Raw genomic sequence first — 24,022 nt, 5'->3', positions numbered from 1 at the left:
CGCCGCCACTGTTTAGGAAAAGGAATGGCCGCTGTCTGCGCCTCCTCCCACATACCTGCAGCTCTTTGTCCGCAGCCTTGGCCAGTTCTCCAGCCAGAGTGTCCAGTCGCTGCTTGACGGGGCCGTCCACTGACAACACATGGGCCAACTCACACAGGGAGGGATACAGCTGATGCGCGCGCGCACACACACACACACACACACACACACACACACACACACACACACACACACACACACACACACACACAAACAAACACAGCAGGACAGTGAGGAGAGGTTAACGTCAACGATTCAGTATCAACAGGAATGTTGTCATAGCTTCAAAAAATAAACAGTTCTCCTTAATTCATGGTTGGCTCATTATTATTATTAATCAGTAGTATTTAAATGCAGTAAACGTTACAGGCGGAGCTTAAATTGATTCCATCATATTCAGTTGGTTGATTTAATCAATGACAAAATCAATAACAAAATAAAAAATACCAGGAGCTGATGTTATAATATTTCAATAAACTGGTTCGGGAGAAGAGAAGGATTTCTTTCAATGTTTATCTAATGAAAACAAAGTATTGATGAATGATCAAAGTTGCAAAAAGTCAATGTATTGCTTGCAAGCAGGAGGTCAAATACACAAGCATGTATCACAGTGCTCTGTGGAGATGGTGTCTCTGAGCAGTAAAAACGCTGAGCTTTTTGCAAAATAAAAAATTCTCTGGATCCACTAACTTTGCTGTTGGCTCATTAAAAGTGTGCCGCCTGTGAGCCTTATTATGACTTAAAATAGGTACAGGAAGCTCAAAAGGTGCAAATTATGCCAAGTTGTCATCCGCTTTTGAAAACACCACCCATGGATGTTGTTTCTTTACCTGCATTTACATTTTTTCTAGCCCATCTAGCTCCAGCTCAGCTTCTTCACAGAGAGAAACGTTTCTAAATGGAACACTGCTCAAACAGAGCTGTTTAATTTAGTTTAGCTCAGGAGGAGGCCTTTCAATTAGCAATTAACAGTTAAATGAACAATATTTAATTGTTAAATCCACATGTTTTGCTCACCTGCCAGACAGATACCCCCAAACAAGTTAACCCAACAGGTTATTCTGATTGCTCATAACGGATAATACAGAACTACTTAATCATTATTGAAGACTAATTTAACGGTTAATTAACCAGTTTCAACTTAGCCCTTACTTAAATTAACAAGAGGATGTACTTTAGTGTCCAATGTGTATCGTATTTCAGTAGTCCAGAGAAAAATAGTCCCCGTAAGTGCAGATAAACAGCATTGGGTCTCCTTGCAAGATCCCGCAGCATCTCATTCATTCACATCGCTGATGACGTCCACCTAAATAGTCTGGTTGCGAAAGCTTGCATTGCCCAAAATTTCCCTCCTCTTTTTTCGGCAATCGTCACAGAGCTAAAAGCTGAAATGTCAACTAATTGAACAGTTACTTTGAGTGCGCAGTGCGATATGGAACGCTAGGGTCAATGTCAACAGCAACTGTACATTATTGCTGAATAATGCACTCCCTGTGACTCACTCTCAACCAATCACAACGCTGGATTACATCTACCCGTATTATAAATATGAAATACAATACAAGAAGAAATACATATAAGAAACACTGACTGAACAAAATACATATATCCTAATGTCCAATCCTTTGATGTTCTACAATTCAATAGTTTACTCTACTCACAGCTTTCGAGTCCCGGGCTTCCTTGAGGATCTGCCTGGCCGTCTGGACGTCCTCTCCTTCCTCGCTGCCTTTCAAGACACACACCTGCTGCTGCACCCGCGCACACAGCCGCTCCATCACCTATGCACACGTAACACGGATAAAAACCATCGACAATGTTCACAACAAAATTGAATACACAGGTTTGTTTCCCCGTCAAATGCACATAAAAACGGACACGCACTTGTTCGGCAGTGCTGGTGACGAGGCCTTGGTGCAGCCTGAGAGCCTGTTTCTGGGAGAAACGCTGAGTCTGGTTGTTCCTGAGCAGGGCACGCTGGATCTGTCACACACACAAAAAACAAAAGATAAAGCAGTGCTGGAGATGACAGGTGTTTAACAAGCACGGTGTGCAGGAAACGGGTCCATTTGTATGTTAATGAGGAGACTGAGGACAGTTTTGATCCCCAGAAATAAAAGGGATGATGCATTTTCTTGACTCAGCAGGAGGAAGTGTTCACTGCTTAATCATCTCATAGAAGGAAATATGGAGAGGAGAGCAATGCAAACAATGCACAGAGAAACAAGAACCTCAACCTTGATTTAAGCTTTACACACACACACACACACACACACACACACACACACACACACACACACACACACACACACACACACACACACACACACACACACACACACACACACACACACACACACACACACACACACACACACACACACACACACACACGTCTCACTTTGTGAGGTTGAAACTGCAGCTCCCCACTTGAAAGGGCAGCTTGCTAAGAAGTGTAGACTGGATTCCACTCAATGACCAAGATTCGGACTTCTTTGCTTTCTTGCTTTTTATTTTTAAAATTGTCCAGGTCAAACCAGGTGAAAAACCTTGAAATACAAACACTAATGGAAGGTCAAAGAAATATAACCCAAGAAACCATAATCAATTCACATACCTAACATCACATACTTAATTTATAATCTACTGGAAATTAACCTCAAAAATAAGTAGAAAGACAACCCAAATTTAAATTATCCCAAGACTAAATTAAATACATTTTTAAAACACTATTTAATAATGATTTTAACCTTAAAAACTTTAGCAGCTTTTAACTCCGCTGAATACACACAAATCAAGTTTTATCCAATTACTTTTAGCTTGAATACTTTTTAAAACACACATTAAATATATGGACATTTGATCTTGCATTTGATGCCATAAGTAGTCAGCCACTCAAAAGCTCACCGGCTCCTTCTTCAGTCTTTGCAAGCTTTATTCCTGCAGTCTCCTCTTTCCAAGCTCTTCAATCTCGCTTTCTCACACTGCTCGCTCTTCACTGTCCTGTGAGTGAGTGCCTCCCACCCCCCTGATCGCCAGATCACCTCCACCTGGTGCATTCAAATCTCCGCCTCCAGCCTGGGAGACACAACTAAACCTACCTCCCAGCCAGAGAGGGGCTCGGTCTGCAACTCAACTCAACACACACACAAGTACTAGAGAGCCATCCAAGAGTATAATAAATTAAGTAAACATATAAAATATATTTCTTGTTTTTTTCAGTTTCTGGAGATCTCAAATGCTCCTTCATCCTCTGAGCTCCCAGGGAGGCGAGATGTTGTCTGTGATTGACAGCCCAGCCGTCGGAAAAAAGGGAGTTTGACGTGCAATGTCAACGACTTGCCCTGATAACTGCAGCTCACCAGCAAAGTGACAAACGGCATATTGCATATATCAGTAGTGGTACCGACAACAACGACCACACCATTCGGGAAAATCATAGCAAGCACACTTTTCACTACTGGATGTTTATTTATGGGTTTTAACACAACATGATGGTATCCAAGCTCATGTTTGCACGCAGTCTTTGTTCTCTTTTGGGTCTTTGTTGGAGGAGGCTGTCTGCATGTCACCAAATCTCACTGTCAGGCAAACGTTTTGATTGGTTGTATGAAAAGTGCACCACTGAGATAACCGCCACACCGGGTGACACACATGAACAAAACCCCAAATAATTAAGTTATTGGGACATCAAACAAATAAAACTAGGAAATTAAATCAAAAGGGTTGACTGATGTAACTTCTGGCATATTTGCTTGAAAAATGTGTGCAAGGATTGATTTATATGAAGACGGTGTTAAAAGGTGTGTTTAGACGAAGTGTTTAGACTATGACATTTGTGCTGTTCATAAAAAAAATTCCTTACTTTTGGAGGGGACTGTAACACAAATTGAGCCACTGAAAGAGTACTCTAGCAGATCACCATATCTCTCATTATTCTAGTCAGATATTGCAACGCAAACACTCAGAGCTCACTGAAAAGTAATTGCCTTTTCATGCAAACTTATTTATGGCACACATTCTGTGTAGTTTTCCCACAACAATATAACAATCCATCAAAATGTCTCCATTAAATCCTCTCTTGTAATGCACAGGCAAATCACAGTCATTCATCAAAGTCGTAAATCATCCGGACGGTCATTAGGATTTTTAGAACATGGCGCAGCGAATTTAGAAATCACAAAACTCAATAAAAGCTTCTCTCACCTTGGTCAGGGCTTGGTCCGTCTTCTCCGGGGCGCTGCGGTACGCCTGAGTGACATCACTGAGGGGGAGGGGCATGTACTGAAGGGTAAAGTTGCTATTAGGCGGAAAGAGGGGGGAAGAAGGAGGAGATTATATCTGAACAACAAAGAGGAAGAACTCGGATGTTAACAAGAACAAACGCAGAGGTCCCTCATGACAGTCGTCTCCAATTCCTTAATAATACGCAAATACACTCACACACCCCTGTACAGCGACACAAACACACACTCAGAAAAAACATGACAGTTTGACTGGCATGCACCTCAAGGAACTGATGAAACGCTGTGTAACAGCAGACTGTGTGTGTGTGAGAGAGAGAGATCCGTTTTATGTGTGTACCCCACCCTGCAAAAACGTTTTTTATTATTTTTTCTTAGTTGTGTTCATCTTACTGCTCCAGTGCTCGCGCCACGTCTTGGAAGCCCGTCGCCGTGGTGTTGTTGCGATCCCACGTCACACTCCTGAGAGGGATCAAACAAGCGGATGAGTCACTTTCTGATGCTCCTAAAAACGCACACAAACACACCATACCTATCTGCACAAAAGCATTATACACAGACTGTGATGTGTTTTTTTTCCACATTAATAACGCACAAACAACCGTCGTGTAGCTAATGAGCTTTTACATCAGTCATTCTAGGTCCCTCCTTCCTCTCATCCATCCGCCTCCTCCATCTCCTTCTCTGCTTCCCTTGACTCGCTCTGCCCTAGAAATTCCATCAGCGCAACTCGGATCCCTCTCCTTAGGTGGTCTCCCTCTGCCGTCCCTTTTTAACTTTTCCTCATCTCCGTATCCAACTTTTTCTGAATTCCATCCGGCCCACCCATCTCACTCACGTCCTCCTTTTCCCCTCACTCTTACAGCCCGTCTCACAGCTTTCCATCTGCTCCATGCTTTCCTCCACCTCCACCTCTTCCCTCAGTCTTTTATTTTCTGGTGAAATTCATTGTAAGGCCAATTCCCCTCCCTGCACCTTTTCTCCACTCCATCCCTGCGACTCCTCAGTCTTACCTTCTTATCTCCTTCATGGTTTTTGCTTTTCCTTGATGTTTGAAGCAATGCACTGCACTGCACTCGCTGTTCTGCAACCTCAGTACACCGTCTCTACTCAAACCCCACCAAACATGGTAATTTTCACTCCGACCTCCAACACCTTTCTGTTTTATCTTATACAGTGCGCTTTGATACGCAAGAAAATCCCTCCTTTTCCTCCCATAAAGAAATAACAATAATACATAAAAAAACACACCTGAGTGTTGTGTTGATCTGCAGGGCTTTGCTGAGCATCTTGGCCCCGGAGTCCTCTAGCAGGTTGCCGCTCAAGTCCACCTTCCGCAGGCAGGTGTTGGAGCCCAAGGCGTTGACCAGCACCGTGCCCCGCTGGCGGAGCCTCGAGTCAGCCAGGGAGAGGGACTGCAGGGCCTGCAGGAGGCGGGAAGAGCGAGATGGACATCATCGACTTTAAAGAGGGAAATAAATGGGAGGTTTTGTTTTTCAAAGATATCTGGAAATTAGTGGTTTTAATGACCATTACAAAATCCCTGCAAAACCAGGTTTTCATCCGTATTCCTGTATTATTGATTTTCCATAATAAAGAACGGGATGGAAATTAGATTTTTAAAAGCTTATTCATGTGCAGTTGAATCATGTATTGTTTCTATACGGGCAGAGACTCCCGTGCATAGTAATCAACTACTTGCAGCCACAGAGCTCTGTGAGAAGTACACTACAGAGACACGTTTTTAATACCGGTTTAACCAAACCTGTTAAAACCAGTATAAAAACCATCAAATATGAATAAAATTAAAAATAAAGTTCATTATGTCTAATTGAGTTTTAAAGATAAGAGCCAACATATATTTATCAAGTCCCCCAGAACTAGAAACTATGTCAAGCCGTTACATACACAATCATTTGTAGTCCATGGTATGTTTACCATGGACTACGATGATGTACCATGATGTATGCTGGTTCCCCTTGGACAGAAACAGACTCTTTCTCTCTACTTCCACTAAGCGAAGCGTCTCTTTCCCTCACTTTTGATGCTCGCAGCCTCCTGTGACTCATCAAATTGTGCAGCACGCACACTGCCACATATACACACACGCACGCACACACACACTTGTTGCATATTCTTTGAACTCAGACCCACATCTGTGCCACTGCTGCTGTGCCTGACCGCACTGAGAGTGAGAGCATCGTTGTGAGCGATCACCGTCAACAGTGGTAAATAATTGAATAAGCAACTTGTCGTGCTGCATTTGCAGAGCAGACAGCGGAGGGGCCACGGGAGCTTTGCGTGCACAGAGACTGAATGAATGTTGTGCCGGGACTGACTCGAGTGCGTGTTCGCACTTTGGGTGTGTGGCAGGTGGGAGATTGCGCCTATGAATAAGGACAGGGAGTTTTAAACGGTAACAGTTGTGTGTGTGTGTGCGCGCGAAGCCGTGCATCTGCGCGGCGTGCCGCTGAGAATTTTAATATGTTACATAACAATCCAACTCACACACTCTTCCTCTTGCACAAGATGAACCAGTTTCTGCAGAGTCTCCTCCAGCACCCTGAGGAGGCGGAGAGAAGAGGGAAATTCATTCATCAACAGGAGCGTCCGCGCAACCATCCGTACCACTGGAGTCCTGCGTCTTCCGTACCTGCCCTTGATGTTGAAGTTCTTCCCCAGGATCAGGTGTTTGAGGGAAGGGTGCCGCGAAAACGCCGGGACGACAGCCAGCAAGTCAGCGTCCAAACCTGCGCACAGCACAGCACACACACATCACTGGAGGGCAAAGCGATGCTACGCTCTCCGTGATGCTGGAGTTAATCTTAACAAAGCGGTTGGCATGAAATTTCGGTAAAAGGGATGGTTCAGACGATGCACTTATCCATAGTCAGTGTTTATACCTCGAGGAGATGACGGGTCAAGCCTCCACTTTGGAGAAGCAGGCAGGAGTACAGAAGCATAGCAATGTACAGCTGTGAATGGCAGCTAAACCTATTTTAGTCGTCCCCCTATATGAAATCAATACGGGTTTAATTGAGCGCCACATTTTGACAATTTTCACTATCTTTCAAATTACTATTTCCAAGGGTTAATGAAGCAGTTATCTCCATCTATGCTTTCTTCAAAGTCACAAGACTTATCTGACTAAAACAGGAGTTTACCCCACTGGAAACTGTTGTTTTAAAGGGTTACGTTTAAAGAGCACAGATATAAGCTCAATTCGGAAGAGCCAAACTACCCCTTTAATATTGAACAAAATCAAGACGAGTTTTTTTTCCAAACAGAAAAAGAACATATTTCTTAATACAAAAAATGCTGAGCTGTCACAGCAGGCACTCATTTACTTCGGCATGTGTTAACATTTATGGCTCAAAAGCTTTTGCCCACTGAAATGCCAAAATACTCCTAACTTTAGCTTAGTTAGGATGGAGGATGAGGATGAAGGGGAAGTAGTTAGCATGGCCAGATATTTTGGCCTGAGTCATTTGGAGAGTTTATTCTCGCGTCAAAGATAGAAACTGTGACACAGCCGGAATCGGGGTGGTCAAGTGCTTCAAGGTTGTGGGTCTACAAACTCCAGCAGCACTTGTGGTTTCTAAATACTAACACATGACTGAAAAATGTGTTTTTCATACTTCATACATAAGTGTTGGTGGGCCTCTCTGTTCATTTCCCTGGACCTTGGAAGAGCGAGTTAGAATAAAAGTCGGATGCGTCTTTGTAATTGTGTGACTCCAAACAGTCAAATTATACATCATGTGGCAGATACCTCGAGCTATACCCCCCACCTATGGGCTTGCGTGTGTACAGGGTCCACATGAAGTACTGGGTATACAAGGTACTATGTAAGCAACAACTATGCTGGATAATACTGTCACTTCTTACGCTTCTGTGTTAAATGACTGTGTGCTTTGATCAAACATAATGCACCGTAACCAGGCTTCTCTCTGAGGGATTTACTAGATGAAGGACCTGTCATAGCTTTCAGTTTACTTAAGAGGTGGAAAATCACTGACAAATTGGCAATTACTCCAATTTGCTAAATCAATATGTCGCAGACAGCTGGGGTCTCTGCTCAATTTGCCCGTTTGGGAGCACAGACTGAATAAAAACAGTTGTTACCGCTATTACTGAGTAGAGCTGTGTGCTCTCAGGCAGAGCGTTCTCTTACAACCACTCTGCTCAGCTGACGACCATCTCACTGTCCCTCTGCTGTTCGTAACATCATCATAATGTTAACAAGGTTAACCCGCCACCGCCAGAGCTGCCCCCTCTTTGTGTGATCAGCTTTTGCTACTGAAGATTTGCCGCTTTAATATTCATTTAGGTTTATTAAGGGGATTCTTTCCCCCAGCAAAACGCTCACAGCTGCTGCAATTCTGCAGGTTACCAAGTAGTGGGGCTTTCGAATACGTTTCAATTGCCCAGATTTTATGTAAAAAATGTGTTATTTTAAATCCAAGCCGAGATCACTGCGCCAGACGCGCTCATCACAGGATGGGCCAACTGAACTTTGTGTGTAAAACCAGTGAAGTTCCCATTTAGTTTAAATGCTTGCAGCATTGATTCACTACAAATACAGGGTTCTTGCACCATTTCAAAAGTAAAATGTAATGCTTTTTAAGACCTTTTTAAGACCTCAACAAATACAATTTAAGACCCAAAAATGTCACAATATCTTTGGAATACGCAATTTATTGCCTCCTACAATGGAAATCAAAACTATTTTTCAAATTAGGAGACAGTATAATAACTGACAATAACCCTTCCAACACTGTTTAGCCAATACAGATGTAAACAATCAAAGTGATTCCTTTGTGATGCAGAACAGAGCCAACATAACATACATAAATTTGGATTACACTAAACAACACAATGCATTGCGAATCGGGGAACATGGCAGCAAAGACGCCACGTATGTCATCATTAGATTTAAAAGAATTGTGCCTCGTCACAGTATAGAGAACCCACAGTACCTCTGCCTTTTGGGTGTCTGGTGTTGAAATGAAACTTGTTAGAGCCGACAGAGGTGGCGTGTGAACTTGTAACGTCGTTAGGTCGTGCTGCAAACAATGCAGGGATTAACCTGGCCCCGCTATGGCTAGCTGCTGCAACATATCGCTGGTGCTTTCCTCCTTTCATGTGCGACTCGACGGCTTTCAGCCCCATGGTCCCGAATGAAAAGGTCTTTTTGCATAGTTTACACATTGCCTCATTGTTGTTTTCAAGCGGCGCCAACCACCTCCTAAATGCGTCCTCTTCCATCCACTTGCCGTTAAATTTGCCCCATCTTCTTTGCATTTTCAACCTCACATCGACAACCGCGTAATGGCGACACGCAGCCTGACGTCAGCGTCTGTAGCCGACGTACCGTAAACAGCTATTCAATTGCGGAGACTCATTTCGCACAATACTAAATTAATCAACTATTAGATGTTTTATAATGCGCCACGGTGCTTTCTCGTCGGCATTAAGCGCACCGGCAAAAAAAATAATACTTACAGCAACTTTACGTGAAATTTAAGACAATTTAAGACCTTAATTACCCGAATTTTAATTTAAGACATTTTAAGACTTTTTAGGGACCCGCGGGAACCCTGAAATACTGCAATGTGTCCTAATCTGATAAATCTAATTTAGATTAAGTCTGGGTCCATCTATCAGGTCTATTTGTGTGTGTGTGTGTGTGTGTGTGTGTGGGGGGGGGGGGGGGGGGGGGGGGGGGGTTGTTGTTGTTGTTGTGTGGGCGTGTCTCTCACCGTTATCGGAGATGTCTAAAGTGCCCACGCATGAAACTCGAGGAAACAGCTCCTGAATCACCCCAGCACCCGCTGACCTTAGCTGAGGGAGGAAGACCGAGAGGAGTGAGACGTGATAGCAGAGCATCCATGACCAAGATGAGCGAGAGCCAAGACTAACAGAGCATACCTCACAGCTGCTGATGTCCAGGTGTAAATCAGAGATATGAGGGTTATTGGACAGGCCGAGGAACAGAGCCCTGAAGGAAAACACAGGCAGGGGACAATGAGTGAAAAGGGGGAGATTGAGGGAAAAGCAGTTAAGAAAAAAGAGGAGAGAGCATAATGAAGCAGAAAACGAGGAGAAACAAAGGAAAATTAATTGAATTCAATTTCACATAAATCAAATTGCTTATTTTCCTCCCTCAAGCAACCTGAACAGATCCTCAGACTCACCGTCCTCATATGCACACCTAAAAGTGAGAGAGCCATCTTAAGGGACTTACAGAAAAGTAGCTTAAAAAGGAGATTTATAGTGCAAAAAGGAAATCTCCAACATTTGGCCAATTGTTGCTCGCGCTCTGCTGGATGGAAGAGGAAGACTCTATTCGGACGACAAGAGTCCAATAGAGTTTAATCTCATGCAACAAATACACATCTAAGAGATGTGCGCCATGAGGAGAAGTGCTAGGTGCAGCATGCAGTCGTCTCTATTGTTGCTGGCAGGTTGCTTAGTATACTCTGCTATTGATTGTGTGTTTTTGGCTAGGAGGAGCTGACAGCAGGCTGCAGACAGTATAGTAGCAGTACTTAGCCTATTCTCTCAGGGAAACCAGCTTTTTGTCTTTTGCTCTTTCACGCTGTCAGATCTGCTGAAGTTGGTCAGGATACACAAAGAGGGGAACTTCAATCCGTGTCCTCCACCAACTTGTAAAACCCCCCAAAAAGAAACGGCTCCGCTGTCGAGGGGAAAGTGTTTGAAGCCAAGCACAGCCTCGATGATTGAATCCCACCAATGGGTTGGATGCAAACTGCACACCGTATGGTGTGAGCTATTTTAGTGTTCAAGCCAATTTTTATGAAATTCTCGTCAATAGCCGTTTGCAAGAAGCTTGGATATGAAATGTAAAAAGGGCTTCAGCGGTGATCCTTCCCGGGTGTAATTTAGAAAGTGCTTCAAACAGAAGCCCCTTAAAGCATCACAAGTGGACACATTTTGAGCATGAGTGGCCCCGTTTATTGCGTTACATTTGGTCAGCAGCAGAAATGCTTGTTGACACCGAGAGGCTAAAAACAGTCGAAAATGCACTTTCAAGCGATGGACAGTTAAAATGGCCGGGCTCCATGAGTTGCAGTATTAATCACCCACATCATGAACCTCCTTCATTCTAAGCAGATATCCGTGAGCGTGCAGCGGCCCCACTGTAACCTGAGAAGCAAAGCTGGCTCCAAAAGAAGAGGAAACAGCTGTCCTACACCTCCATATTGGCTCATTTACAGTATTACACAGAACGTTTAAAAGGTCTCTATAAATCACCGCCGTTCGCCGGGTTTTCCTCATTTATCAGTTTTCACATTCTCAATTCCTTTCCTTGCCTCATCTCCTCACGTCTCAGTCCCACCCACCAGAAATGGGAGCAGAGGAGGCAAGAAAGGTGCGAGGAGAGGTAGAGAGAGGTAGCGGGATGACCCGCTGAGATGGATTCCCCGGTCACGTTTAGGGGGTCAGAGGAGGGCGGGGCGGGCGAGCGAAGTGACTCACCTCAGTGAATCAGGAGGGACTTTCACAGAGGCCAGGCTGACGTGGGTCAGGCTGAACGCAGAGCTGAAGAACTGGCGGAACGTTGGCAGAGAATCTCTCGCTTTCCTGGAAAAGAACGGAGGAGAGAAAAGATGAGCGGGTGATGGGAGCCCACGAGGAGACAACGCAGCGGATGCCGGAGGAGGGGGAGGAGCAGAGGAGAAAGGGGTGGGTGACCTTTAGGTCAATGTTACATCGAGCAGACACAGAGAGGGTGAAGTGGGCATTAATTAACTGCCAACAGTTAAAAAGGCAAAGCTGATCAATTATGAAACCATCTGCTTGGCACATCCAGCGCATTATCCATTAGTCATCAGAGAGGAAGGACAGGGTGTGCATGTACAAAGCCAGAGCCACAATACAGGAGGGGACCAGTGGTCTGCTTTCTCGGGATTGATGCTGCGCACCGCGTGTTCAGAACGTGTCCAAGCAGCCAGGGCGCCTTTTCATCCCCGCTGCTTGGACAGCCCTGTGATGACGAGAGGCACAGGGCGGAGGGAGGGGGGAAGGTAGGAGGTGTGGGTGTGTTGGGTGGGTTCATCTTTCAGATGAACCAACCCACTTTTTTCGAGAAAAAGCGACCTGCCCCCTCTCCTCAGCGGAGGTGTGTTTACTTGCGCAGCACAAGAAACCTTTTTTTATTGGATTTTTGTATTTCTGCTCATTTGCTTCCCAAACAAGGGGCACAAAGGTTACCTCGGCGACGGGGCCCTTCAATTTGACTCATTAGTCTACCTGCAAAAGTTGCTGTCTTCAGAACATCGACAAGACGACAGAACCACCTACAGGTAATTATTCTGAGGGACCGTGGCACGAATTTGTGGGGCTAATTTAGCTAATGAGGGCTGCGGCAAAACGAAGCACAGTGGTTACGAGCTCCAGCTGTGCATTTCCTGCCGCGACGTGTCGGGAGGCTGGCAAGCGTCTTTTCTTTACTTTGATTGAACTCATTGTCTTGTCGTTGTCTTGCCGGCTACAGTATAGTGTCACACCAGATGAGTGATCCTTGGTTATTTTCTTTCAAAATTAAAGCCACATCAGAGAGTAATAAAGAGCAAAAAAAAAGCACGTCAGCTGACAGCTCATCAACGCCCGAACCTGGTAGAATGTTTACCGTATGCTCACGGTTTATCCAGCGTGTTGGCGTCCTAACACTTGTAGAATGACAATAAACACTAAGCACAAAAGCAGCTAATGGGAATGCTGATAAGTTTTACAAATCATTTGTAATAAAAAGCTATGGAAAAAGTTAGAATTGAAGTTACTATAGTAGTCATCAAAGTTGTGAGCCACAATGAATCTGTTCAGTAGACATTACTTATCTACACACTAAGAGGTCTGACCTCACAGTTTGTGTCTATTTCTGCATCTATGCAAGAATGATTGTACAGTGCGTTATACCACTGTTGACCTTTACTATTTTCTATTTAGCTGACACTTAAAATACGCCCGTAACTATAATAATAATACATTTTATTTCTAACGCAGTCATCAGCAGATGAAAGCAAAACATAGTTAAAAATAAAGTAAAAGCTAGTAAAAACATCAGGGGAAGAAAAAAAAAACTGTAAAAATGCCTTCTTGAATAAAAAGGTTTTCAGGCCCGTTTTAAGAGTCCAGTGACCGTGCTGCCCTCAGGTGGTCAGGGAGACTGTGTTTTAGTGTGTAGACTATTGCACGATTGCTGATTCAAAATATTGTTAGTGAATTCAAAGTTAAATGTTTAAGTGTTTCATTTCATGTACATTAGATATATCATTTTTGCATTTCAAACTTTTGCTGCAGATTGTAAAATTTGTTTCGTTAAAACAGATTCTTCAATGTATACTGTCCAACTCTGCTTCCTTAACAGTTCACATTTTGAAGCTAGAACATTGTACATATGGCACAATATCCTTAGGAGGATGGCTAAAGTGTCCTCCGTTTCATCAGAATACATCTAAAGCGACACATTCATTTAAGAGAATACAGAAATCTGATATAGGCAACACAACTCCTCTACCGATATCATGAATCGGTTCATTTACGCATTCGCAGTCTGCGATTTCCTTGGCAGCTGCTTCCTGGATTTGGCAGGAGAAAGCAATGTTACCTTTAGACCTGACTAAGGGTTTAACGTCTTCATATTCTTCATAGAGAAACGCTGTGGCAACTTGAACTGCCTCATCTTTCTCCCAAACAAGTAGTGAACATGACTCAACAGAAGACACTAAAATACCAAATATTTCAACTGCACACAATTTCTTTTCTGAAAATGTTCCTATTTATTTATTTATTGATCGGTTACATGCACAGATAGTTACCTTCAGATGGAGCTTTTCTTTCATAACAAGGACCCCTGATAATTAAACTGCAGGTAAATATATGACTTGACCTCCAATACCTAAAACAACATAGCACTTGCCTTGGGGGAAAAATTTGTGCTGTGAAACTGAAAAGCTGCTCCCCGGTTGCCTTTGCGATCACACAGCCAGCTCTCCTGTGTGCCCACGTGTCGGGGCAGCTGTTTAATTGGTGCGAGAGCAGCAATGTGACTGGCTGCCAATATCATGAAAAATTGTTACACTTGCTCTTTTCTATTCCGCTTAACAAAAATCCTTTGTGCCTATCGAACTTGTGAGTTGAAGCCCTTTTTGTCCAAAGCGCACAGGAACCACTGATTGACGTGGACGGGTAAGATAGCGCTGTTAAAAATGACACCATCACAATTGGATATAGGACTTTGTAACTTGAATACCAGCCACGATGATGTATCTCGTAATATCAAACAACAACCATGTAAGCTTGAGCTAAAAGATCAAACTGTATATAGCGAGAGGAAGGAAATGAAAGCAGGAGAAAATTAAGTTATGTAGGGTAGAAACTGAGAAAGGTCATTAGGAAGTGATGGTGGGAGGCAAAAAAAAAAGAAACATTCAATAAAGTAGTGATGGAAAAACTAGGCAGCTGCATCACAAGCTGCTGTCATTGCTAGCAGGGTAACCTCCCAGTGTGTGGAACAGCAGCTCTTCTTTGACCCATTTGTAATGATTAGCATACAGCCTGTCGGGACCCGGCGGATACAGAAAAGGCCTCTACTGCATAACTAGATAGTGTCACTGAACGCTCTCCAGGGATCTGTATCAACAACTTGTTACCACACCTGACGCGTGCGTGTGTGTGTATGTGTAACTCGATCTACATGGCCCGCTCAATGTATCCTAAAGCTGGCATCTGTATGTGTTCGATGGGTGAAGGAGAGATCTGAGATGTGCGTTCCATATCCATGAGCAGCAGCCGGCCGGCTTTTACCAGCCCACTTCAGCAATTGGCTCCTTGTTGTGACTCGAGCCAGCGAGCATTTAATAGCACAAGACCCAGGACCGCCAAGAGGCGGGGTGCACTATGGAGGGAGGAGGGAAGAGGTAGGGGCGAGGGGGGGCAAGAAGAAAGCGCAGTGTTAAAGGGGATGGAAGGGAGAGATATGAAAAGGAGAGCAAATAGGGGTAAAAGCAATATAAGTGGAGGAAGGAAAGGGGGAAGAAAAGGAAGTAAACAAGGTGATAACAGGAAATAGGCAAGGAGTGAGGCATAAGCGACAAAAAAACACCACAGAGAGGAAGGGTTAAAAACCAGGTAGAGAAGATAGATGGAGTGGGTGTACGTCCAGTAGAAGGAGCGTGGAATGCTGGGAAATGCCATCTTCCTCTTAGAAATAAGAGAGCCAAGTGGTAAAGAGCGAGAGCAAACAATCACTTCATAAAAAGCTCCAGAATGAAGGCGAACAGAGAAGAGGGGAACAAGAGGTGCAGCCAGACGGATGCAAAAAGTAAAAGATCGATTGAGATATGCAGCAGATACAAAGACACTGAGCGAGAGAGAGAGAGAGAGAGAGAGAGAGAGAGAGAGAGAGAGTGAAATGCAGGCGTGGGAGCCGGAGGAACAATCATTTCCATCTAAAATGAGTCTCATTTTTCACAAACTTCTTCCCCGGTAATTGTGTAATGCAATATGCTGAGCAGGGGCGCTCCTGGGGGACACGGCATGATGAGCCAGAGCCGCTTTCGCCTGCTAGCGAGGTAAACAACGTAACACACACACACAGATTCTGCATCGCGAAAAAGCCAAACAAGTGCTTGACAAATGGCAAACTAGTTAGCAAACTAGTGTACATTACAAACAGAGGGGAACACATTCTGCGCAAACACACACACATATACCTATATATGTGTTTATATATATATATATATAATAACACGTATATATTCAGGCCAAAGATTTCAATCTTTGTTTCATCAGACCAGAGAATTTTGTTTCTCATGGTCTCAGAGTCCTTCATGTGCTTTCTTGCAAACTCCTGTCGGCTGTCGTTTGCTTTTTTACTGAAGAGTGGCTTCCGTCTGGCCACTCTACCAAACAGGCCTGATTTGTTGAGTGCTGCAGAGATGGTTGTCCTTCTGGAAGTTTCTCCTCTCTTCATAGAACAACGCTGGAGCTCTGTCAGAGTGACCATCGGGTTCCTGGTCACCTCCCTGACGAAGGCCCTTCTCCCCCGATCGCTCAGTCTGGCAGGGCGGCCAACTCTAGTCTAGGAAGAGTCCTGGTGGTTCCAAACTTCTTCCATTTCCGGATGATGGAGGCCACTGTGCTCATTGGGACTTTCAATGCTGCAGAAATCTTTCTGTACCCTTCGCCAGATCTGTGCCTCGATACAATTCTGTCTCGGAGGTCAACAGATAATTCCTTGGACTTCATGGCTTGGTTTATGCTCTGATATGCAACAACTGTGATACCTTATATAGACAGGTGTGTGCCTTTCTCAATCATGTCCAATCAACTGAATTTAGCACAGGTGGACTCCAATCAAGGTGTAGAAACATCTCAAGGATGATCATTGGAAACAGGATGCACCTGAGCTAAATTTTGAGTGTCATGGCAAAAGCTGTGAATACTTATGTACATGTTATGTTTTCGTTCTTTATTTTTAACAGATTTGCAAAAATTTGCAAAAAACAGTTTTCACTTTGTCATTATGGGTGGTTGTGTGTAGAATGTTGAGGAAAATAATGAATTTAATCCATTTTGGAATAAGGCTGTAACATAACAAAATGTGGAAAAAGTGAAGCGCTGTGAATACTTTCCGGATGCACTGTACGTCGTTGAGGTCCAGGGCTAAACGGTAATCTACAGTAGAAATTAATGAGGGTGCTCGCTCCGTGCCTCCTGACAGGAAATCCTCACATGGAGGAACACAAATGTTGTTCTTTTCAGGGGGAAAAAACCCCCACATACTTTATTTTTGATTTAGACTGGAGGTGAACGCCCACCTGTGAGAGAAGGAATTCTTGGAGAGATTCAGGTAGGAGAGGTCAGCGCAGCAGCCTCGCAGCAAGGCCCCAAAAAGCTGGCAGAGAAACAGAGGACAGAGAGAAATGAGCTGTGTTGTGTTCAAGACAGCAGAATGGGAGTGTGTTGTGTAACAGTTATTTTGGCTCCTGAACGCTGCACAAATGATTAAAGCTGACACAAATGCAATTTTAACCCACTGAAAAGAACGGTGCTGCTGTATGTGCTTCTTTGCAGAAACCTCCGCAATAAAAAGGTCCCTGAATGCATCATGCTGCCAATAGGGCTGACATTAAATAATATAATTATAGAAATGTTTACAGAACAAATTAGAGGTTACTGCTGGTCAAATAAGGACAAAGTGATTGTTGCAATTCTTTGACAGTTGCTCGATCCTTTTTGTGCCGTATGCTTTGGTTTTGTAGAATGATATTATCTTTGTCATTAAGTCTGGACACATTAAGCCACACACGCACAAAAGTAATGAGCATCGAGTGTGACGACAAGGGACGTGGTGAATGTGATGAATTGAACTGGCGCTTTCTGAGGGTCAACACTGAAACATACACACACAAAATATGTCTTCATTATCTTTATTACTACGCTGTGCACTTGGACAAAGCACCCAAGGGTGTTTTTGTGGTCTATCAGCTTCAGTGGGAGTCAAATTAACGACCAGGTGCTTTAATAGTAATTGAAAAAAGGTGGAATGTTGATTATATAAGCTGATAAGATAAGTTGCAATGATTAATAATGTACACAAAGTAGTAGTAAAACACACAACAAATAAATAAGAATAAGAAATGAAACCACAATGACTAAAAAACTACTGCATGAAAGTCAGACTAAATAGATGGATTCTCAGTTCATGCATAAAAATATCAATATTTTCTGCTGCTCTCTGATCCTCTGGCAGGCCGTTCCAGCTGCTTGAAGTGGAATTTCTGAAAGCAGCTTGGCCAAATGTTTCCACTCTGCCTTGTGAGAAGAAGCGGAGGATCTGAGGATTTGACTTGATGCTTACACTTTGGGATTAGCTGTGGACAGCTTTGGAAAGTAGCTTTTACTCAATTAAATGTGATTTGTACAGTTCAATATTAAATATCACAAACTGAAGGTGAGTATACTGCGGCGTAGACGCATTGATGCCTGATGCTGTGGGCGACCGTGGTGTGTGGAGTAGAGAAGGGGTGCTGGGAACCGCGGAGTTGGCAGTTCGATCACCGGCTGGTCCATGACCAAGTGTCCCTGAGCAAGACACCCAACCCCTAACTGCTCCCCGGGCAAATGTGAACCATGGGTTAAAAACGCAATGTAAGTCGCTTTGAATAAAACCGTGTGATGTTTAAGGATATATCAGTGACACATGTTTATTTTTATACCAGAAGTACATATTCGCCATTTTTCTTAGTGGAATTTTAAATGTATCCATAAACAATTTTCTAGAAAAGTCAGAGGACAAGAGCTGTCAAGCTGGGAAAGATTGTCAATGTTTCAACATTGTTGCATTGACAAAAAACACGATACCCTTTACTGGATTTGATTAAAAGAAGAAAAAAAAACATTTTTAAAAGAAGAAAAAAAAAAGAATTGTCTTGATTGTGATTTAGGCCCAATGAGTAGGAAATCCCCTTGTACTGACCCATTTCAGGGTGAATGGAAGAGAGCACACGTGGTTTCCGGCAGTCTTTCACAGAAAGTTAAAACACTACAAATTGTAAATAGCACACCTGAATAGGCAATAAAAAGAGTAATTATTTTAAACTGCATAAGAATCAAGCTGAAACCAAATCAGTTCAATAGAAATATTACTGTCTCACATTCTCCAATTATACGGAATAATATCAAACCAAATGAATTGTGCTGCATCAATCAAATGTCTCATTCTCATATGATGAATGTGACATGATGCAGCTATGCAATCATCCACCTCCCTTCCATCAAAGTGCATATCCAATCTCTCATTTTGTGAAGATATGGCTTACTTTGAAACTACACGGGAAAATGCAGGGATTGGAAAGTGATCCTTTAGATCACGTAACAAAGATTAATGCACGTTTTTGATGCAGGCAAAAGATGATCAGCATCAAAAGCCAATTTCTTGTACGATTTGTAGCTGCATCTCTTCTTCCTCTCTGCCAGAGGTTAAACTATCGGATCAAAACCATTTATTCCCTGGCAGAGTGATCAGTCACTCAAATTGACTAATTGACCATTGTCGGTACATCAACGCATTAAAAACAGGAGCTTATTAATAATTCAACCCAACAACCCAACACTAAAAAAGACAGATTCTCTTGCAGACAGCTCCTCTCTGAAAGGATTAATGACAATTAACCAACAAGTCATGAAGCAGCCATCACAGAGGGAACACTTTGTCTCAAGGGGATATTTAAGGAGGAAAAGGGGGAGGCAAAGTTCGAGAACATGCAAAGAAAGCAGAATAGTTGTACGGACTTGCACATAATCATAATCACTCATGCACATAATTCAATACAAAATTGATGGCCCACATTTATGGAGAGAAAGGAGGATTAGTTTCACGGGGGGGGGGGGGGGGGGGGGGATTCCTGCTGACAAGCTGCCAGCTCCTTGGGGTTTAAAACTGCTCGAGTGAAGTGCAGTGAGGAAGGAAAGCAAACACACGTGCAGTAAATTGGAAGGCATTGTGGTTAACAAATGTGAATAAGTTAAGCATTCAGATCCTTCACTTAAGAAGGCTGTGGTGTTTCTGGAGAAAGATTGTTTTTAACTCATCACCCAAACAATCCCCCCCCCACCCTCACTTCTTACATTTATGGCCTTTTCCCTTACACACATGCACAACCGCTGACTGCTGCTGATTGGCTGGAGTTGTATTGTGAGAGGGCTGTGCATGACTAATTATAAATGTCAGCATCCGCTATATCCACGACAGATCAACCGCTCTTTCACACGCACGAGGAAATGACGCATGTAATCCCACATTATTGATTGTGATTCTAGCTAAGCCTCAGTGTTTTACTGCCACAGCTATATCATGTTACTGCTGGCGTGTAGATGTCCTACTGCTGCTAGATCCCAGCACGTGACGGACCACAGGGTGGCTTTACTGTGAAGCAATGGGAGTACGTCAAGTAGCTGAAAGTTGTTTTAAGACCTGGAGATGAGCAATCATGCTTGATTTAAGAGATGACGAGGCATCATGGCGACCTTCATGACAGCCAGCGCCGTTCCCGCACTAAACCAGAGTCCCCCCCCGGCCAAAAGTCTGGATACACCCGATCATTCAATTGAATGAGGTGTATTATATTATTATTAATATTGTAACTTCACACTAAACCAGGACAAAGTGCTCCCTCAGCAGTCACCAGCAGGGGCAGCAGTCACTGGATTCTGGAGGGAAAAGCTCTGTGATCCTCTTACCCGTTAGCATAACGGCTAAAGCGGCAAGACGCCGCTTTGTCACGGTGCCAGACATGCTAAATTTAGGCAATGTAACAGGACTCTGTCTGTTATAACAGTGTACAAATCTAGCACGTACCAGCGTTTTTGTGTTGTGGGCCATTCATATGCAAGACGCTGATTTCCCCCCCTCCCCTTCTGTTCCCTGTCCTGAAACCCATCCAGGAGATGAGATCAGATGGGGATGGGTGGGATAGTGACCAGCAGAGAGACAATGAGTACTAACCGAGTCCACGGTGCAGTCCGTCCCAGACAAGTCCAGATGGACCAGGCAGTTGGGCTGGGCCAGGAACAGGTAGAGGTTCTGCACCAGAAGAAGTGTGTCTGTTAGAGAATACATGTGGGAAATATACATACATACATCTGCATGCGGTGCTTACAAGAAAACATTCCACAACGCTAGTGGATGTTTCTTCAGTTTTGTAACTTTGCATCAGAGTAGATTTAATGTGGCTTTTTTGACACTGTTGAACATAAAAGCTCCTTATATGTCACAAGGAAAAACAGTTCTTACCAACACAGTACATGGGCTGTTAGTACTAATGACGAGTGTCCATGGAATGAAAAGACGGGTGCTCTTCAAACACACTGACGACACTCTTAGAAATGTTCTGTTTTTTCAAAAAAAGAAGCTCTTGGACTGGCTGCACAAAAAAGTCAACGCACTCTTTTACTGGTGCTTCAAAAAAAACTAAAAGAAAACTCACTCACTCACCTGCAACCGTGCAGAAATACTGTGTTTAGACAGAATGATCGACATGCCAAATATCACAAATGCATCATTCGAATGTCGGCTTCATGTATGATGCTTCAAATCTTTGAAATCTTGGGTAAATTACAGGCAGGCATACTACTACACCTCCCCCTTTGAGGATTGTTAAATGATGGTTCAGAAAAGACTCATGACACAGCTGAGGATCGGCCTACAGTTGGCTGTCTTCAAAAAGTGACTGAGTGCACGAGACGCCCCTGAAGGAGCTCCAGATCGAGAAACGCCGCAGACAAGAGCGGGTCACCAGGTGCTTCACCTGTCGCGGCTCTACAGGAGAGTTGCAAAGAGAAAGCCACCCTTGGATAAAAAAAAAATACTTTCAAAGGAAAAGCGGTTTGTCAGAAGGCAGGCGGGAGACTTTGAAGTCTCCTTCAGTGGTCCGATGAGTTTTTTCCACTAATCGTATCGCCATAAAACGTACTGCAGCATCTCTACTGTGATGCATCCTGCTGTGGGGACACTCCGCAGTAGGTCCAAGAAGTCTTGGGAGGGTAAAATTAATTTAAAATGATTGTCCATTGAGCAAAACAGGCGGTGGTCGAGACTACAATGTCGTGTGCCATTAAAGCAGTGGAGAAACATGATGGAAATATGTCCAGTACTTCTGTTTGGTTCACATATTCACTCAGGAGGGAACGGTCTCAGCAGCATCTTCTTTTTTACACCATTTGTATCTAAAATCTTTCTTTCTTTGAACTCAAAGCGTTGTTTTATAGACAAATAATAAAAGAAAAAGGAAACATTGGATAAAAACAGGTGGCTGAAAATACACTTGTGTATACACTTGTGTGCGTGGTCCTCACCGTGGCATCTTCTCCGGACAGCACCCCAGGGTTTTTGCTGAGGTCCAGGTGCAGCAGAGAATTGGAGTAGTCGTCACTTGAACACAACGCCTGTGACAGCGTGACCACACCTAACGGAGGCGGCATAGAGGACAGGATCTTATAGTCTTCTTTCACTCAGCCCTGGACGGAACTTATTTGCAACTAGTGAATTTCAAATCTCCATTATGAAAGAAGATGAGCAAGCTGTGTGGAAAAGAAGTGATTGCGCTGACTATTCTACTCCGATAGCAGGTTGGTGTCAATTGAGCTTTTGGGAGAAGCCAGCAACTTTTTTTTCCCTCCACAACAAAAGAAAATCTCTCTCTCAAATCAGATCACAACACAATTACACCCACGGGCCCGGCTCAACCACTCATTAAAATCCTCACCCTGAGTGATGCAAAGCACAGCACGAGGATTAAATATAGACCTGAAACACGGGAGAAATATCTGACAGCGGCAATGAATAAGAAAAAACAACATCTGCCATTAATCTTTGTGCAATTGACTCGATCGATTAGATTTTTTACTTCTCTCAAGCGCTGGGGACAGAGAAGTCAGCTGCTGCCTGTGCTCTTCCAAAGCTGGCAAGGCGCTAAGCTCTTCATCCCTAATTTGTGGCGATTAGGAGCGAAATAAGGAGAAGAGGAGACGGGGCGTCTAATCCCCCACTTCATCTATCCATCAGCCTTTCAGGAGCCATACGGTCCGTGTGACAATGTCAAGTGGGTGGGCCCATGTGTCGGCCAATCTGCATGTCTGATTACATCACGGAAACCTGTGTGTGTGTGTGTGCATCTATAAATATTCAACAAAAAATAGACAGCCCTTGCAAAGTCATAACTTAACCTGCCACTCAAGGTCAGCAGCGTCACCGCATCCCCCCTGGAATCACTGTGTCAACCTGTTGTCTGTTTGTGCGCCCCCCCCAATGTGCTTTCTCCCGTTCATAAAAGTACACATTGAGGTCATCATGTTTGGCATGTACACAACACTCAAGCTTGCGACTGTATAATTATGTTTCACCGCCTCCTCGGCATTACAGCCCAACAGAAGGCAGAGAGCAGTCACACAGTTGCAGAGGAGTTGATGGTGGGAGGATGGTCTGGGGCGGGGGGGGGGGGTTATGTAGCAAATGAGAGAGCGTTTAAAGCCTCCTGTTTTAAGTAATTTTAGCCAACAAAGAGGTCAGATCGCTAAAAAGGATATTTTTTTCATCATACATAATAGCTGTGGGGAATAACGTTCAGAGTGATGTATTTTTAGCTTGCTAGCCACGGCTTTCTCACCAGCAGGCAGCGTCGAGTTGAAGCTGGCTGGTGAGAAAGCAGTGGCGAAAATACATTCAATCGAAGCGCCTCTCTGTCTTTATTTCCTTCGGTTAGCCATCTTCCAGCAGTAGACGGGAGAGTGGTTTCTAGAGCCCAGATATCACAGAACCAAAGCCATACTGCAGGCAGTTTGGCTTTTGCTGTGTAGTCGGCGAAAGACACAGTTTGGCTGCAGGCAGCCATACTGCAGGCAGTTTGGCTTTTGCTGTGTAGTCGGCGAAAGACACAGTTTGCGTTTAGATGACAGGATCGCACAGAATGAGGCACTGAAGCACTGAACACCTACGGTGTGTGTGTGTGTTTTTTTTACACCATTTATCACATTCTGGAACTGTAAAAACAGAACTTATGTCTGATATTCATTTTCCCAACAATCTTTGAACAAATCTGTGACAAATGCTTTGATGAAGTCAAAATAACCAGATCTATGTTGAAAAAAAATGATATTCATTTAAATTAAAGTGACTGCAGTAAGCAGATCATGTTAACAAGGCATTCTCT

The 24,022-nt window shown here is 43.7% G+C and overlaps 1 protein-coding gene across 17 annotated transcripts in view; it reads right to left on the bottom strand.

The window, feature by feature from the left end:
• Window positions 1–24,022, bottom strand: part of carmil3 (capping protein regulator and myosin 1 linker 3) — a 63,680-nt gene that overhangs the window by 14,737 nt on the left and 24,921 nt on the right. For all 17 annotated transcript variants that reach the window (XR_013467061.1, XR_013467062.1, XR_013467063.1 and 14 more), the window contains exons 13-26: window positions 22,170–22,279; window positions 20,821–20,898; window positions 17,132–17,208; window positions 11,787–11,891; window positions 10,215–10,284; window positions 10,046–10,127; window positions 6,937–7,033; window positions 6,792–6,846; window positions 5,535–5,707; window positions 4,677–4,745; window positions 4,246–4,339; window positions 1,924–2,022; window positions 1,701–1,820; window positions 56–169 (exon numbers count right to left, since the gene is read on the bottom strand). Coding sequence is in view for 13 of the 17 variants with exons in the window: in XM_078098710.1 (XP_077954836.1) it covers window positions 56–169; window positions 1,701–1,820; window positions 1,924–2,022; window positions 4,246–4,339; window positions 4,677–4,745; window positions 5,535–5,707; window positions 6,792–6,846; window positions 6,937–7,033; window positions 10,046–10,127; window positions 10,215–10,284; window positions 11,787–11,891; window positions 17,132–17,208; window positions 20,821–20,898; window positions 22,170–22,279 (1,343 nt within the window). In the remaining 4 variants the exon portion in view is untranslated. The remainder of the gene's footprint in view (window positions 1–55; window positions 170–1,700; window positions 1,821–1,923; window positions 2,023–4,245; window positions 4,340–4,676; window positions 4,746–5,534; window positions 5,708–6,791; window positions 6,847–6,936; window positions 7,034–10,045; window positions 10,128–10,214; window positions 10,285–11,786; window positions 11,892–17,131; window positions 17,209–20,820; window positions 20,899–22,169; window positions 22,280–24,022) is intronic.

Source organism: Gasterosteus aculeatus, chromosome 3, assembly GCF_964276395.1.
Source record: "Gasterosteus aculeatus chromosome 3, fGasAcu3.hap1.1, whole genome shotgun sequence".
In the NCBI taxonomy this organism is placed as follows: Eukaryota; Metazoa; Chordata; class Actinopteri; order Perciformes; family Gasterosteidae; genus Gasterosteus; species Gasterosteus aculeatus.
Note: the sequence above shows the minus strand (reverse complement) of the source record. Positions and strands in the feature narration are given on the sequence as shown.